The sequence below is a fragment of the Pleurodeles waltl genome, chromosome 7, assembly GCF_031143425.1.
Source record: "Pleurodeles waltl isolate 20211129_DDA chromosome 7, aPleWal1.hap1.20221129, whole genome shotgun sequence".
NCBI lineage: Eukaryota > Metazoa > Chordata > Amphibia > Caudata > Salamandridae > Pleurodeles > Pleurodeles waltl.
In genome coordinates, this window is record NC_090446.1 from 1,030,254,822 (window position 1) to 1,030,270,637 (window position 15,816).

The window sequence follows — 15,816 nt, forward strand, 5'->3', positions numbered from 1 at the left end:
GTCATATCCTCCAATAGCAATCTGGCTGTGGATTATAAAATTCTTGGGAAAGTCCTTGCTGACCTCTATGCACATGTCCTTCCGGAACTTATTAACATAGATCAAAACGGATCTGTTCCAGGGCGCAGCACATCGCAAAACATTGCTGCTTATTCCATATACAGGATGGTGTCTGGGGACGGTTTCCACAGGCAGCGGGTCTAATACTAGCCTTGGAAAAGGCGCTTAATAGGCCAACATGATGCTCACTCGTCTGGGGGTTGGCCCAAGACTACTGGCTTATACCATAAAGCTTTACACCAAGCTGACCTCTAGAATATGCCTAGGTTGTTCCATTCCTGCCCTCTTCCCAGTGCACCCAGGACCAGACAGGGGTGTCCTCAATTGGCTCTGCTATTTGCTCTTGCGATGGACCCTCTGGTCATATGCATGAGGAAAGAGGGACGCGTATGGGGTACACAACTAGTGGATAGGACACATTCAGTGTTATTATACACTGATAACTTGATGATATAACTGCACAACTTCACCTCAGATCACTCCCCTATACAAAACATACAAGCTGAGTTAATTGCAGCCGCAGGACTACAAGTGAACAGGAGAAATCTGCTATATACCCCTTCACTCCAGCCCAACCATTGCAGTCTGTCCACCTGGGCGAAACTCCCCTTCGTTGGCAAGGAGCAGTGCTCCGCTACCCGGGAATTCGGTCATACAACACTCAGCTTGACATGAACGACGGTATGGCAGTCACTGCTTTTGACTCCAATTGGACGGACAGCCCTGACAAAAATGATCCTATTACCTCACCTCCTTTACTACTTTGCAAATCTTCCAGTTGCCCCACCGCACCCATTCTTCACAAAGTTAGATACCTTACTGGGTAGTCTTATCTGGGGTGCCAAACAACATTCAGAAGCTCTTTGGAAACTACAATTGCCAGTTGACAGAGGAGGTCTGCGCCTCCATCATTCGAAGTAAACTATGTGTTAGCCTAACTGCAGTGGCCCTTGAGATTATAGCTGGACGATATGTGGGTAGGACTAGCAGTTAAGAGGGTGTTCTTCCCGCATCAATGATTTGCGGCTTCCAGCCCCCAAAGTCCACCCCTCCTCCGTCACAGACATCACAAGTGGTGATGGCCCAGATATGTGTATCCTGCACACTTCGCTTAGCAAGGAGCAAAGCTGCAAATGCTCCGGCTTTCCCCCTGGTTGGTCTTCTATGATTCCCCGTCTCCTATAAACAATGTGACATGACAACCTGGACAGCACAATCCATCCACGCCATAGGTGACCTGTTTGTAGATGGACAGCTCCTTTTATTCGAGCAACTGATGGACTATAACCTCCCCCCAGGTTCATTTCTTCTTTACCAACAGACTGTCCATACCTGCTGTGTCCTATGAAACACCACACAACCTGGAACCCACCCAGTATTGCAGACTACACTTACAATTTGGAACAGTCAAAACCTCATCACTTGGCTTTAGAAAGCCATCCAAGACCTGATAACGGTTCCCACAGACTAGTTCTGACAGAGGTGGAAGGATGAGTACGGGAGAGTGCTGCATGACAAAGAATGGACACATGGCCTAGAATTTCCTCAGTAGGTATCTCGAACATCCCCTTTTAAGAATATACAATCCTTTCTCTCACGCAAAGCATATCTTACCCCAGCTCAAAAAAACTGCTATTTCCCCAATGCACACCCGAGCTGCCCACAGTGTCAGGCACCAGACACAGACTTGGGTCCTACCCGACTCTTCAACACTACTGGAAGGCAGTTCATGACATCCTGAGAGAGGTCACATAACTATCTGATATACACACACCTGGGAAGCATTCTCTTTGGGCATCTTTATGTGGCACAAGCAACGTAAAGTGTGCACCTACTTCGCCTCCTTGGTTCTCCTCCTTGCTAAAAGCGCACTCACATTAGGGGCCTGGTTCAGTGCCTGAATGGGAAACAGCAGAGGGCGCCGCCCTTTGCTAAGAAGAAGTGCAACACCTACGCAAACAACTCATATCCTCTCACAGGGAGGCCATTTTAACACAATTCCTATAGTGAACCAAAAACGACGACCTTCCCCCCTGAATCACACAGACCCTCTTGTCACTTCCACCTCTGCTGGAGTCCCTGAACCTTACCTAGTTTGCGGAACGCACCACTGTGGCTTCTGACTTCAGCTCTTCCTCACTGTGCTCATCCCACCACCACCCCCCCCCCCCACCCCCCACGAAAATATGTCCTGCCACACCTCCCACAGTTCATCCCTATTTTGGTTACTATGGTTTATGAACCTGTTCCCCCATTTTATGTTTTCTTTTCCCAGTACACTACTACTTCCTCCACAGCCTCGTTGATCATGATTATGCTTGCTGTATGCCATTAGAGAACATGCCTAGTGAGGACTGTAAGAAAGCAAATGTTCCTCTCGTTTGTATGCCACAGTACTTACAAATTTATTATGCACTGTAATGGGAAACAGTTGATGTTCTTGTAAACTCTAATAAAATAATCTAATTAAAAAAAAACATATGCACACACTACAACCCAATCAATTCTTCAACAACCCACACAAAAGATCAACATCCCCTGCCACTTAAAGTAAATATTCGTGCTCATCACAGCTTACTCAGTCCAGCATGAAGCCAACTTGATTATATCAAATAATCTTGACTTTATCTCTACTGGAGCCCACATACAAGTCCCATGTGATTGGACAGCAATATTATACAGCATATCAAATGCAGCTAAAAGGAAGGTAGAGGCATAATTACTCACCAAATGTTATGCCCTGTTCAACTCTGCTGTATTCAACTCCCAGTACTCCTGTCCTGCTATTTCCCATAATCTACTGGACAAGTGGGAGGAACCCAGTATTTAACTCTGTGATAACCAACCAACCTTATTACAGCTATCTACATTTGCTCCATCGCCACAGACCTATGCAATGTCATCATCCTGGGTTACAATTTAAAAATGAGATATCCCTTCCAGAACTATTGGCAATGGCTGACATTGCACAACTCATCAATCAATCAATCAGGAATTTGTAAAGCGCACTACTCACCCGTGAGGTCTCAAGGCGCGGAGGGGGGAGGAGGTGCTGCTACTGCTCGAACAGCCAGGTCTTGAGAAGTTTCCTGAAGGTAAGGAGGTCTTTAGTCTGGCGCTGGTGGGCAGGAAGAGTGTTCCACGTTTTAGCGGCGAGGTGCGACAATGATCTACCGCAGGTTGTAGTTCTGCAGACGTGTTGCGAGGTCGGCGGAGCGGAGATGCCGGGTCAGGGTGTAGAAGGAGAGCCGTCTGTTGAGGTATTCTGGTCCGGTGTTGTGCAGTGCTTTGTGAGCGTTGGTGAGGAGTTTGCCGGTGATTCTCTTGACGACTGGGAGCCAGTGCAGGTTTCTCAGGTGGTCTGTAATGTGGCTGTGGTGGGAGATGTCCAGGATGAGGCGTGCGGTGGCATTCTGGATGCGTTGCAGCCTCTTCTGGAGTTTGGCCGTGGTTCCTACATACAGGGCATTGCTGCAGTCCAGTTTTCTGCTTACGAGGGATTGGGTGACTGTTCTTCTGGTTTCAGTGGGTATCCATTTGTAGATCTTTCAGAGCATGCAGAGGGTGTTAAAGCAATAGGAGGAGATGGCGGTGACTTGCTGTGTCATGGATAATGAGGAGTCCAAGATGATTCCTAGGTTGCGTGTGTGGTCGGTGGGAGTCGGAGCGGCTTCAAGAGTGGCAGGCCACCAGGAGTCATCCCATGCGGAAGGGGTGGAGCCGAAGATGAGTTTGAAGCAGTGGCGATGGCCTTCATTCCTTCGTGGAGGTTGGTCTTGGCGGAGTCCTTGGTGTGGGAGAGGATCGATGTCGTCGGCGTACGAGATTATGTTGAGGTTGTGGGATCGGGCGATGTTAGCGAGCAGGGCCATGTAGATGTTGAAGAGGGTCGGACTGAGGGACGAACCGTGGGGTACGCCGCAGATGATTTTGGTGGCCTTCAAGCGGAATGGGGGAGGGGAGAAAGAAAAGACTCTCTGGATTCTGCCAGTGAGTAAGGAGGTGACCCAGTCCAGGGCTCTGTCGCAGATTCCTGCATTGCTGAGGCATGAGCGTAGGGTGTGGTGGCAGACGGTGTCAAACGCGGCCGAGAGGTCCAGGAGGATGAGGGCTGCAGTTTTGCCGCTGTCTAGTATGGTTCTGATGTCACTGGTTGCAGGGATGAGGGCAGTTTCGGTACTGTGGTTGCTGCGGAATCCTGATTGGGAAGGGTCCAGGGTGCAGTTCTCCTTGAAGAAGAGGGTTAGTTGTCTGTTGACAGCCTTCTCAATTACTTTTGCAGGGAAGGGAAGCAGGAGATAGTCCGGAAGTTCTTGAGGTCCTTGGGGTCCGCCTTGGTTTTATGAGGAGGGCGTTGATCTTGGCGTGTTTCCAGCTCTCCGGGAAGGTGGCAGACTCGAAGGAGCTGACAATGATCTTCCCTAGTTGGGGTGCGATGACGGAGCTTGCTTTGTTGAGGATGTGGTGAGGGCAGGGATCAGATGGAGAGCCGGAGTCGATGGTGTTCATGATTTCGATGGTGTCGTTGACGGGGGTCCAGGAGAGCAGGAGGTTGGTAGGAGGTGAATCTGTGGTGTTGGTGGTTGCCAGGGGGGTCTGGGTGCTGAAGCTGTCTTGGATGTCTGCAATCTTGCAGTGGAAGTAGGAGGCTAGGAGGTTGCAGAGGTTTTGGGATGGTGGGATGTCATTGGTGTTGGAGAGTTCCTTCACAACGTTATGGCTCTGTGCATTGTTGATTCTGTCTTTGAAGGCGGTTCTCTCGGCGGTTCGGATGAGTTGGTTGTGTCTGCGGATGGCGTTTTTGAAGGCTGTGTGGTTGTACGGAGTCTGATCTTGATGCCACTTTCTTTCGAGTCTCTGGCAGGTTTGCTTAGATTTGTGGAGGTAAACCAAAAGGCATTTCTGTCAGTGCATCTGTTGGAGGGATTCTTGATTGGGGCGAGAGTACTGGCACAAGTGTCAACCTATTGCCTGAAGTTGCAGGCAGCTGCATCAGTGTCGGTGGTGTCAATGGGGGGGTTCCAGGAGAGGGTCACGATAAGTTGGTCTTCGGTGACCTTGTTCCAACTGCGGTGGGGGATCCGTTGTGGGTGATGGTGTGTTGTGGGTTTCTTGAAGGAGAAGTGGATGCAGCAGTGATCTGTCCAGTGGAGTTTGGTGGTGTGGCTGAAGGAGCCACTATTGCTGGCAGATAAAATAGGGTCGAGTGTGTGTCCCGCGGAGTCCGTCGGTGTCCTGACGAGCTGTTTGAGGCCGAGGTTGGAGAGGTTGTCGAGCAGGGTGGTGGTGTTGTTGTCGCTGGTGTTCTCGAGGTGGAAGTGTAAGTCCCTGAGGAGTATGTAGTCAGTGGATGTGAGCGTGTGTGTGCATGATGAGGTCGGTGATGGAGTTGCTGAACTGCTGTCGGGGCTGGGAAGCATGTAGACAAGTTCCCTTGGCGGGTGGTGTTTGGGTCAGTGTGGATCTGGAAGTGCAGGTGTTTGGTGGTGCTGAGGGTGTCTTCGGTGCTGGTCGTAATCCTGAGGGTGTTCTTGTGGATGATGGCGATGCCTCCTCCTGGTTTGTTGGAGTGGTGCCCGGAGGTGATCTTGTAGCCGTTCGGGATGGCTATGGCGATGTCAGGCGCTGAGGAGGGGTTCATCCTGGTCACGGTCAGGAAGGCGACGTCTGGGGAGGCTGAGTCGAGTAGATTCCATAGCTCTACTGTATGCCTGTGGACGGAGCGGGTGTTGAGGAGGATACATCTGAGATGATTGCGTCCTGCATTGGTAGGTGAGTCATTGGCGTGGAGGCTGGTGAATGTGGCGTTCCGGCAGGAGAAGGGTCTGCGGGGAGGCTTGAAGGCAGGTGGGAGAGCAGCCGGTGTTGAGGGCGTGGAGGGTGGCGGCGTCATAGTGAAGACGTGCATGGCGGTGGTGGAGGGGGACGGGAGCCAGAGGTTCTGGCGCTGGGCGCGGTCCAGGCGCAGATTGGCTTGCTTTTGGCACGCCAGCGGCCGCCATTAAGTATGGATGTGGGGGGGAGGGGAGGACAGCTGGGAGGCAGGGGTTAAAAATGGCACGATTAAGGGGGCAGGCTGAGGAAAAGGGGGTGGGGCAGTAGCGGCAGGAGTGCAGCCCGAGAGATGGAGGAGGGAGCAGGGATGCAGGGGCAGCAGCGGCAGGGGAGAGAAAGAGGAGGGGAGAGCGAAAGTGAGAGAGAGAGCGGAGTGAGAGAAAAACGAGGAAGAGTGTAGCGCGAAGCAAAAGGAGCACAAAGGGACAGAAGTGAAGCAGAACAGAGAGCAAAGCAGAGAAAGGAGGAGAGAGGCAGAAGGTAGCCTAGTAGTAAAGCAGAGCTCTCAGACTTGACATCAGGGATGAGACGCAGGGAGGCGCTTGCGGGTGGAGGAGGGCCTCGAACGCCTATCAGGGGTCAGGAGTTCAGAGGAGCCAGGGAAAGGGCTCTACTTGCAAGGTGAAGCCATGGGAAGCAGAGCAGTGCACTGACCAGGTCAGTGATATTGCTCGACTTACCACGCAGCGGCCGCCATCACACCCCAATGGCCACTTATCACACCCCAGACCAAAATCAAACAAAACATGTTCAGCCTTGTCTTTTAATTCTTCACCAGATTCAACTAACACTCCCCAAGCACTGCTGACATAGCCAACACAAACACCAAAGACAACACAAGTAAATAAAAAGATTAAGCAGATCCTTCAAGAGGTTTTTGACAGCCACCTCTTGAAGGATCTGACTTGCTATGAGAGACTTATCCTAGCAGCATCACAAAAACCCTCATACAGGACCACCTACAGCCTCCACATAGCAGTTAGCATCCATAGCACACTGAGATTCTGCTCTTCGAAAGCTAAGCCATCAGTGCCAAGGCACAAACAGGATCTTAAAGATAGCAAACACACAATTAGATGACAGCAAAAGAATTGGAAACACACTAATCAGCCAGATGATCTTGCCACTCTGAATCGACTGAGTGACCCTGCAGACAAGCCACCTCCTTAAAAAAAAAAAAAATTAAAAAAAAAAAAAGACTGCCAGAAAGACCACCCCGAACAAAAGCAGATCTTTTTCAAAACTCTAAGGCATTGTGAGAACACACTGCTGTATTCATGTCACTCCTTTACATGGAAAAGCATACTGTAATCAATCTCTTCTTCAAGCAAAAGATACACTTGGTCACCACTACCCTCATAGAAAGCAGCTGGCTACTGTCCATGGTTCTGGGTGAATGACAATAAGCAGTGGTTATAGAATTCCACTGACCCTGGTGCTGCTCTTATGCTAAACTTAGCATGAGAGCAGCGTCAGGATTGGTATGAGCGGCTTGGACTGCGGCTCGGACACTGCCCTGGAGTCTGTGCAGTTTCTCCAGCCCGGCTTTGTAGCACAGCCGGATTGGAGAAACCAAAGTGCGCAAGTGTGTTTGGCTGGCCGGCCAAAAACATATGCGCACTTAGCGCACAAATTCCACTTTCCTCTTCCGTGGCCCAGCCCCACCTCTCACTGCTGATGGACAAGCCAGCAGCTAAAAGATAAAGCGATAATGAAAAGATTGTTTTATCTTTCAGCTCAGTCAGGGGAACGACAGTCCTTCGCCATCGCAAAGGAGCCATCCTGGCTGTATCTACATTGTGGGCTTCAGTCCTTCCATAGTCTTTCCATTCACTGGCACCATTGTTGCTCCATTTTGCATTCTCCCCATTTAGCCCTCCCTGAGCCAACCGTCTAAATACTGCTAAACATACGCAGTGGGCATTTTCTGGTATTGTTTTGGGACGACTTTTTTTTGTTTGAAAATGGGGATGGTCCCGCCACAAGATACGTCTCTTATTCACAGATTTACATGTGCGTTATTTTTCATGCGTGCATTTGCAATTCTATGCACAAGCAGTGGATGCTAACCTCAATACACCGAAGAAATGGGAGGCAAAAAAGATCTAGTGCAGATGACAGTGGTCAACCAGGTTGTAACTTCATATGTTTTGGACCTTTTAATATACCTGGTACTGCCTGTAGAAAAATAGATTTTGTTTGTAGATGGCTACCTGTTTTTCCATCGCTACTGGGATGCTGTGCACTCTACAAAGCAGAGGCCCCTGGAGTTTGCCTTTCCAGTATTAAATTTGCAAAAGAAAAAGGAGGTCCTGGCCGTTCTGACTACTGCCAGTAATGAGCAGGCAAACTGCCCGGAACTGTCGCTTTCGCACCGTGGTCTCCCTTCATGGAAGCACAAATGCATGGCAGAGTGCTGGGTACAGGCACGACTATCTTTGGGGCTCAAATACAGGCACGGTCTCAATATCGCTTTGCCCCAACCATGCTTGGGATTATAATAGCAGCATCTTTACTATAAAGTGACAGAGAACAGTAACTGACAATGCGGGAAGGGTGTTGCTTCTTACTTGTTAAAAACACTGCTTACTACAACCTTGTACGTTCTACCCAACTACCTGTGCAGTACTTAGTGCTGCTGGGATATTAAGTGGCCAGAACATTACGTTACTGTGTCGGTTGGTTGCCTGTGGAGCATGTGATTGCTCACCTAAACTACCCTGATAGTTAAGTGTACCCAGGGATTCTTAGAAATGTGGTTTCTGGTTGGCTAGGGTATACACCTAAGCCAGGCAGAACCCACTACTCTCGTAAGGGCAAATAAGCTACACACCAAAGATAACCTGTGCTCGACCACTGGTTGCTGGCTCAGAGCAGTCGGGCTTATCCCCAGAGGTCATGCGTAAAACGTTTGCGCAACACACGTACACCAGTGACACAATAAATAAACCACAAAAGAGACTCCACACACAATTATATTAAAACAAGATTCTTATATTATAAACATAGCAAAAGACCAAAACTGCATGATTATTCAATACTGTGCGCCTTATGTAATGATTTGGATACTATTCATTATCCTTCATCAGGCAAGAATCACAACAACATATCCCAGGAATACTTTAAAGGTAATGCAGTGGGCTTAGAGACACTAACCAATATGGGTGAAAAAGAACATGAATCACAATAAGCAAGTTTGGCCACAGGAACACCTGTACTCCCAATAGTTAGGTTACAGTTATCTCTATTGGCTTCTACTCTGGGGCGTATTAGCAAAAAGAGTAGGCCGTAGGAGTACCTGCACACCTACTACTCTTGATACCGTAATTGCTGGACATTTTGCTGAATGTGGGACAAGTACACCCCCTCCTACTAGGGGCTCTACGTTAACTCCTTGTGAAGCCATGCTGGCTTCTACTGCAGCCGTGTGCCTGCTCCCTCTTTCCTACAGTGTGCAGGCCGCTGACAACTTCACACACAGCAGTTTAGTCACATCCGCGGTAGTGAAGTTAGCTGCTTCAGGGTCGGAAGAGGTGCCTCTGTTTGAGTTGCACTGAGCTACCCTCTGTATGCTCGGATGAGCTCGGCGCACCACATCTGGTGGTCAGCTACTTTGGGGCAGAACAAAGCAGGCAGGCTGCATGGGGATGTCCTGACATGGTGAGGCAACCTCAGTGGGCCGTACTCCATACACAATTCTCAGGGGGAGAGGCAGCCTTCACCTCCCAGCCGTCCCCTCAGCTTGCCAGTGAACGCACGGGCTCAGGCAATGCCTTGTCTCACCTAGGTAACTCGCTGTCCTCAGCTGAAGAGCTGGACCTTGTGCACACTGGCTGCAGCACAGCATTTGTCTTGAGTATCGCCAGTCCCGAGGGGAAACTAATGGAGCGCTCACCCCTCGCTGGGCTGAAGAGTAAAGTCGCTCACCAGGCTGTCAAAGTACGCAAGGAAGCATTCCCTGGGTGCTTACGGATGCAGATGCCAGGAACACCACCAGCACTCATCATGCATGGAGGCGGGAACTTTTTCTGGGCTTCAGATTTTAGGCAGAAATGAAGCGCTCCAATCGCGCTGGATTTGAAGAAGCTAATGAGTAGGTCACAGTGCTGGCAGCAGGGCAACAAGCAGAAAAGCAATCCAGCAAGTCCTTTAGGCTACCTAGCAAGTAGCATTTAGCAGGGCAACAGCAGAAGAGCAGTCCAGGTGAGTCCTTTGTGCAGCACAGCAGACCTTCTGCTCTAAAAACGTGGTCAGAGCCCCTGTACTTCACCTTAAAAATGCTTTTGCTCAAGGGGGGACCTCAAAGGAACCTTTTCAAGTGCATCATCCTTTCAACCCAGCCCTGGCTCCAGACATCAGTAGGGGGTAAATTAGCCCTTTGTGTGAGGGCACAACGCAGCCTATTGACAAGTAAGGTGAGAACGACCTCCTCCTCTCCCAGCCCAAAATGACTATCAGTATGCAGATGGATGCCAATGGCTCTCCTGTCACACCCAGCACCTCCTCTGTTGCGGCTGTCTGGAAAGTATGCACAAAGTGAAGCTGTTACTCTGCCCTATACGTGGACTGGAGTCAGACTGGAAAACACCAGTTATAAGGACAGAGAAATGCCCATTTTCTAAAAGTGGCATTTCTGAAATATGAATGTAAAATCTAACTACACCAGTTAGCGGGATTCCTCAATCCACACATACCAAACGTGCCCACGCAACTCCTTTCAGAATTCCCAATGCTAACCTATAGGAGGAGCAGCAATCACAGTAGTGAAAACTGAAATAGGGCGTTTATCGCTACTAGGGCATGTAAAACATAAGAGTACATGTGCTATGTAGTAATCACTGCAGTCTTATTTTGATGTAGGTTCTTTATTTAGCAGCCCCAAACATTGTACAGACAGAGGATCCTTCACCACCAGCTTCCTCCACTCCAACCGCCACCCATAGAATTCCCCACACCAAAGGTTCTAATGTTACATCATAGCACAAGACTGTGCTCATCTTTCAATATACATAAGTGTAAAGAATTACATACATTACCTACGTTACAACACATCTTCGCTTTTTATATTTAAAAAATAAATAAAATAAAAATAATAGTAGAACTTCCATACACGTATATCTTAACACATAAATACACTACAAGCAAGTTACACATTTTCTTTTTAAATTCATACAGGTTGATAAAAACAGAAATGTAAAAAAAAAAAAAATCTAACAGAAACCAACATAATATTTTTCCATTAAACTGTATTAACACATACAAAGTCATCAAACCTCTTTGGTTTGGAAATAATCCTACCAAACCTTCCAGTGTTGATTTGACTGTCATTGTTTGTACTGTTTTGTAAGTTTTGTGTACCTGTCGCTTCACTTTCACGCAGCGAATGCTGAATACTATCATGAATTGGTGTTTCAAGTGCACGCGTTTTACTGTCACTCCTCATTAATCTACTGTATAAATTTACCTCTTCACTACTCGCCTTTTCATCTGTTTCCAACCAATCATAACTCTTGACATTCTCTGTTTCAGCTTGTTTAACATTCCTGCACTTGGAAACCCTGCCCAAATGCCACACTTTCCCATCACTTAATTTAACTGAGTTACAGAATACTTCATATACTTTCAGAGGCTCTGAATATCTGCTTTCTCCTTTTCGAACTTTTCTCTCTTTTCTCACTTTAATCCAATCTCCACATTTTACTTTGGATTCTCTTGTTCCGATTTTCTTGTCATACTACTCCTTATATGCTTGTTGGGCCTTGTTGATTTTCAATCTTACTTGATCAGGTGACCATTCGACTCGCTTACCAGACGATAGCCAACCAAGATCCTTGCTGATAGGTTCACGACCTCTCATCAAGGAAAATGGACTTTCCTCAGTGACGCTACTGGGAGTAATTCTGTAAGCCCAAATTAACTTACATAGCTCACTTTCCCAATTCAAACCATTACTCTTGGCAAACTGGATACTCCCTTTGATGACCCTGTTGAATCGTTCCACTAAACCGTTTCCTTCTGGATGGTATAATGAGGTAGTGATGTGGATTACACCATTTCTTTTTAAAAAATGTTTGAATTTCTCAGCCACAAATTGTGGACCATTGTCAGTAATCATAGTTTTAGGTAGACCTTCTCTTGTAAATATTTGGTCTAAAAATGTAATAATTCTTTCACATTCTGCCTTATGAACTATTTCAATCTCTGGCCATTTTGAAAAATGGTCCACTGCAACTAGAATAAATTTGTATTCACCATTATTGCATTCCACCGGTCCCACCACATCCAAACCTATCTTTTCCCAGGGCATATTGGGACAAGCAATGGGTAATAAAGGTGGTTTAAATGTTTTCTGACACTTTTTTCAATTTGCTTATCAAGACCAGGCCACCAATACCTGCTTTTGACTCTTTGTTTAGTTTTGGATATTCCAAGATGTCCTTCATGACATAAATCTAGGATCTTTCTCCTAAGAGAAACTGGAGGTACAGCTCTTCCACCTCTGTACATCATATTGTTTTCTAAATAAAGTTCATTTCTCACCTCCCAGAAAACTTTTCCATCTGCCCCAAGATTTATTTTTTCAGGCCAACCTCCATTTATGTAACCAGCTATTCTTTTTAAACTGTCATATTTAATCCATCCTTCCTTCCATTCCATAATATCAATACCTTCCATACCCTCATCAAATAATCCAGCCACACAACTCTCCTCACCCATTAGTTCATCTACATTTTTAATTGGTAATGACATTCTACTTAGAAAATCAGCTACTTTGTTCTTGACTCCAGGCCAATACTGTACATCATAAGTAAAATCCAACAATTTTACAGACATCCTGCTCAATCTCGGAGATGCATTTTGTAATCCAGCAGTCGTCAAAACCCTTGTTAAAGGTTTATGATCAGACCTCAACAAGACATGCAGTCCCCACACAAATTGACGAAAATGGTTCAGTGCCCACACACAAGCTAATGTTTCTCGCTCTATGACTGAGTATCTCTCTTCAGCTGGGGTCAAAGACCTTGATGCAAAGGCAACAACCCATTCATTGTTCTCATCATCACACTGTGTTAGTACCGCCCCCAACCCTTTATTACTTGCATCTGTTGTCACAATGGATTTGCATTTGGGATCAAATCCCTTCAGAAATGGTGCTTTACAAATTTCAATTTTTAAATCCTGAAACGCCCTTTGACACTCATCTGACCAAATAAATTTGGATTTGTTCTTGAGTAATTGTCGTATATGATACGTTTTTTCAGAAAAGTTCCTAATGAACTTGGAATAAAATTCAATTAAACCTAGAAAAGCTCTCACATCCTCTTTCCCAGCAGGACAAGGAGCCTCTTTGATAGCTTCCACTAAAGCTTGCTTCGGTTTAATGCCATTCTTGCTGATGCTATGACCCAAGTAAACCACTTCTTCTTGAGCCAATTTACATTTACTATACTCTATTGTCAAACCTTTCCTCTTAAGGATTTCTAGAACCTGTTTCAACTTATTGTCATGTTCCTCTCTATTTTTACCCATGACTAGGATGTCATCTTGGAAAAACATCACCCCAGAGATTCCACTAAATATATTACTCATACTCCTTTGAAACATGGCTGCAGCTGATGCTAGTCCAAAAGGCACTCGGGTATATTGATAACATCCAAAAGGTGTTATGAACGTTGTGTATTTCCTACTATCCTGGTGTAATGGCACCTGATGGTAAGCAGATTTTAGGTCAATAGTTGAAAACCAACACATATTCTTTGTTGCGGAAAACATTTCATTTATGCGTGGTAATGGATACTGGTCAATTAAGATGTTTTTATTCAGCTCCCTAAGGTCCACACATAATCTTACTTTACCATTGGAACGCCTTACAACTACTAATGGAGAAACCCATTCTGCTGACTCAACTTGCTCAATAATGCCACCCTCCACCAGTTTTTTCAATTCATTATGAACCTCCTCCTTAATAGAGATAGGTATGTGTCTATCCTTATGAATACATGGAATTGCTGAAGATTTTAATTCTATTTTGTGCTGAAAATCATTCAACAGCCCCACGATACCAGAAAATAATTCTGGGTAAGAATCCAATATTTCTTCCTTTCCCTCACAATTTTCTTTAATTGTCAACACTGGATCTGGACTGTTGGGGTTCAAAATTATTCCTAAATCACCCTGGTCCGTCCAACCTAAGACTGAGGGTCCCTTTTTAGAGACGTACAATTTGCACTGTGCTTTCCTTTCTTTAAACTGAAACTCTAACTCCCGGAAACCCACAAATTCAATTTTGTCTCCAGTATAGCTCTTGGCAACAACCTCAGATTTGTCAAGATGTGTGCCTAATTTTTCCACCAATTTATCCTTCCATACATCTTCATTCACTATAGTAAAGGGTGAACCTGAATCTGCAATCAGCTTAATCAACACCCCTCCTACCGCCAATTCACACCATGGTTTCATCCTTTTAACTTGATCTACACCTAAAATGTCGTAATCTATACAAAACACCTGATGAACATTCGCATTCTCCAAATCATCGGAATTAGAGTCACTGTCCTCTCTAATGTATTTAACATTCACTTTTGAGTTAACAGATTTCCTCCTGCAAACCTTTGCATAGTGACCTACAACACCACAATGAGAACACTTTTGATTCCTTGCGGGGCATTTTTTGAAAAATGCTAAGTGGTCAGTGCTCCCACACCTATAACATTTCTTTTGTTCCACACTTATGGGTTTGCAATTATAATCCGTTGGTTCTTGAAGCTTTTTTTTTAGTTTCACCACCTTTCCAGTATTTTGCATTAGATATTTTGTTAACTTCTTTTATTTCTTGTACTTCATCCATTACCGCTTTGGCACATCTACCTGTAAGTTCTGCTTTCTTTACTAGAGCAATCACTTCCTTTAGAGGTGCTTCACCGTTGACCCACAGTTTATCCAGAATATTTGGGTTGCTGGCATGCATAATAATTTGATCACGAATACGTTCTTCTTGGAGTGGGCCAAAACGACATGTTAACGCCAGAGCACGAAGTGCAGCAACGTAGTCATCAACATTCTCAGTTTTTCCTTGTTTCCTCTGGTACGTTACAACATGCTACTTTTTACATACACAGCACCCAGCGTATAGGGATACTGTGGTGATAACTCAAAGAAAAAAAACATAGTGGTAACTCCAAAGGAAGGGAATCCGACTCCTTGAAGGTAGTTTATTTCTTATTAATAAATAAGTATGTAGATATTAGCCCATTGGCCTTCATGCTTCCAGGTCTGTGGTCACCCTATAACTGCTTGTTTCCAACAGCTCAACCAGCAGAACGCAGAACACAGAACCTAGAACCATATTTAGAAGATGCAGGCAATATCAGGCTATGAATATGCTCATAGAACAGGAACGTTACATATGTCATTACAACAATACAATGACAGAATCACATCTACCTCTTTAACAAATAAACAAAGCAAAACCCTATTAAATAAAATACATAATATTAATGATAATTAAAATACATTGGTATCAGTCTTGTAAATAGCTCAGTTTTTTTTAGATTGTCTACCACAACTAGTGGTATAATTTGAATAAGATGGTACAACTTCATTACAATATGATGAATTATCATTGATAACACCTTACAATGTAAGTGTCTTCATTCACCGTAGTATTCATTTGTTTTTTAGTTAACCTTTTATCCACAGGAATAAACAAAAGATTTCCAAAGGATTGTGAATCTTTCCTTAATATTCCCCCTTATACATCATTAATCAAGATAAGATTCATTTTTGCCCACCAATGCCCATCCTCTAGCTATACTGATGAACATGTAACTTTAGATACTTTAAATGGTCGATTAAATTGAAATTCAACTTTAGATTTCCTCTATCTCATGTCTTTAATCATAACTAAAGACCCTGCATATA

The 15,816-nt window shown here is 45.5% G+C and overlaps 1 protein-coding gene across 9 annotated transcripts in view; it reads right to left on the reverse strand.

Annotated features, from left to right (window-relative positions):
- The window catches only part of ARSG (arylsulfatase G), a 1,341,775-nt gene that overhangs the window by 1,265,570 nt on the left and 60,389 nt on the right, over positions 1-15,816 (reverse strand). For 3 of the 9 annotated variants that reach the window (XM_069199856.1, XM_069199857.1, XM_069199858.1), the window contains exon 3: positions 8,869-15,231. The exons of the other annotated variants lie outside the window; for them this stretch is intronic. In XM_069199856.1, coding sequence (XP_069055957.1) covers positions 12,184-14,700 — 2,517 coding nt within the window. In that variant the 5' untranslated portion in view covers positions 14,701-15,231 and the 3' untranslated portion in view covers positions 8,869-12,183. Of the gene's footprint in view, positions 1-8,868; positions 15,232-15,816 lie in introns of those variants that run through there. 9 annotated transcript variants of the gene reach the window in all.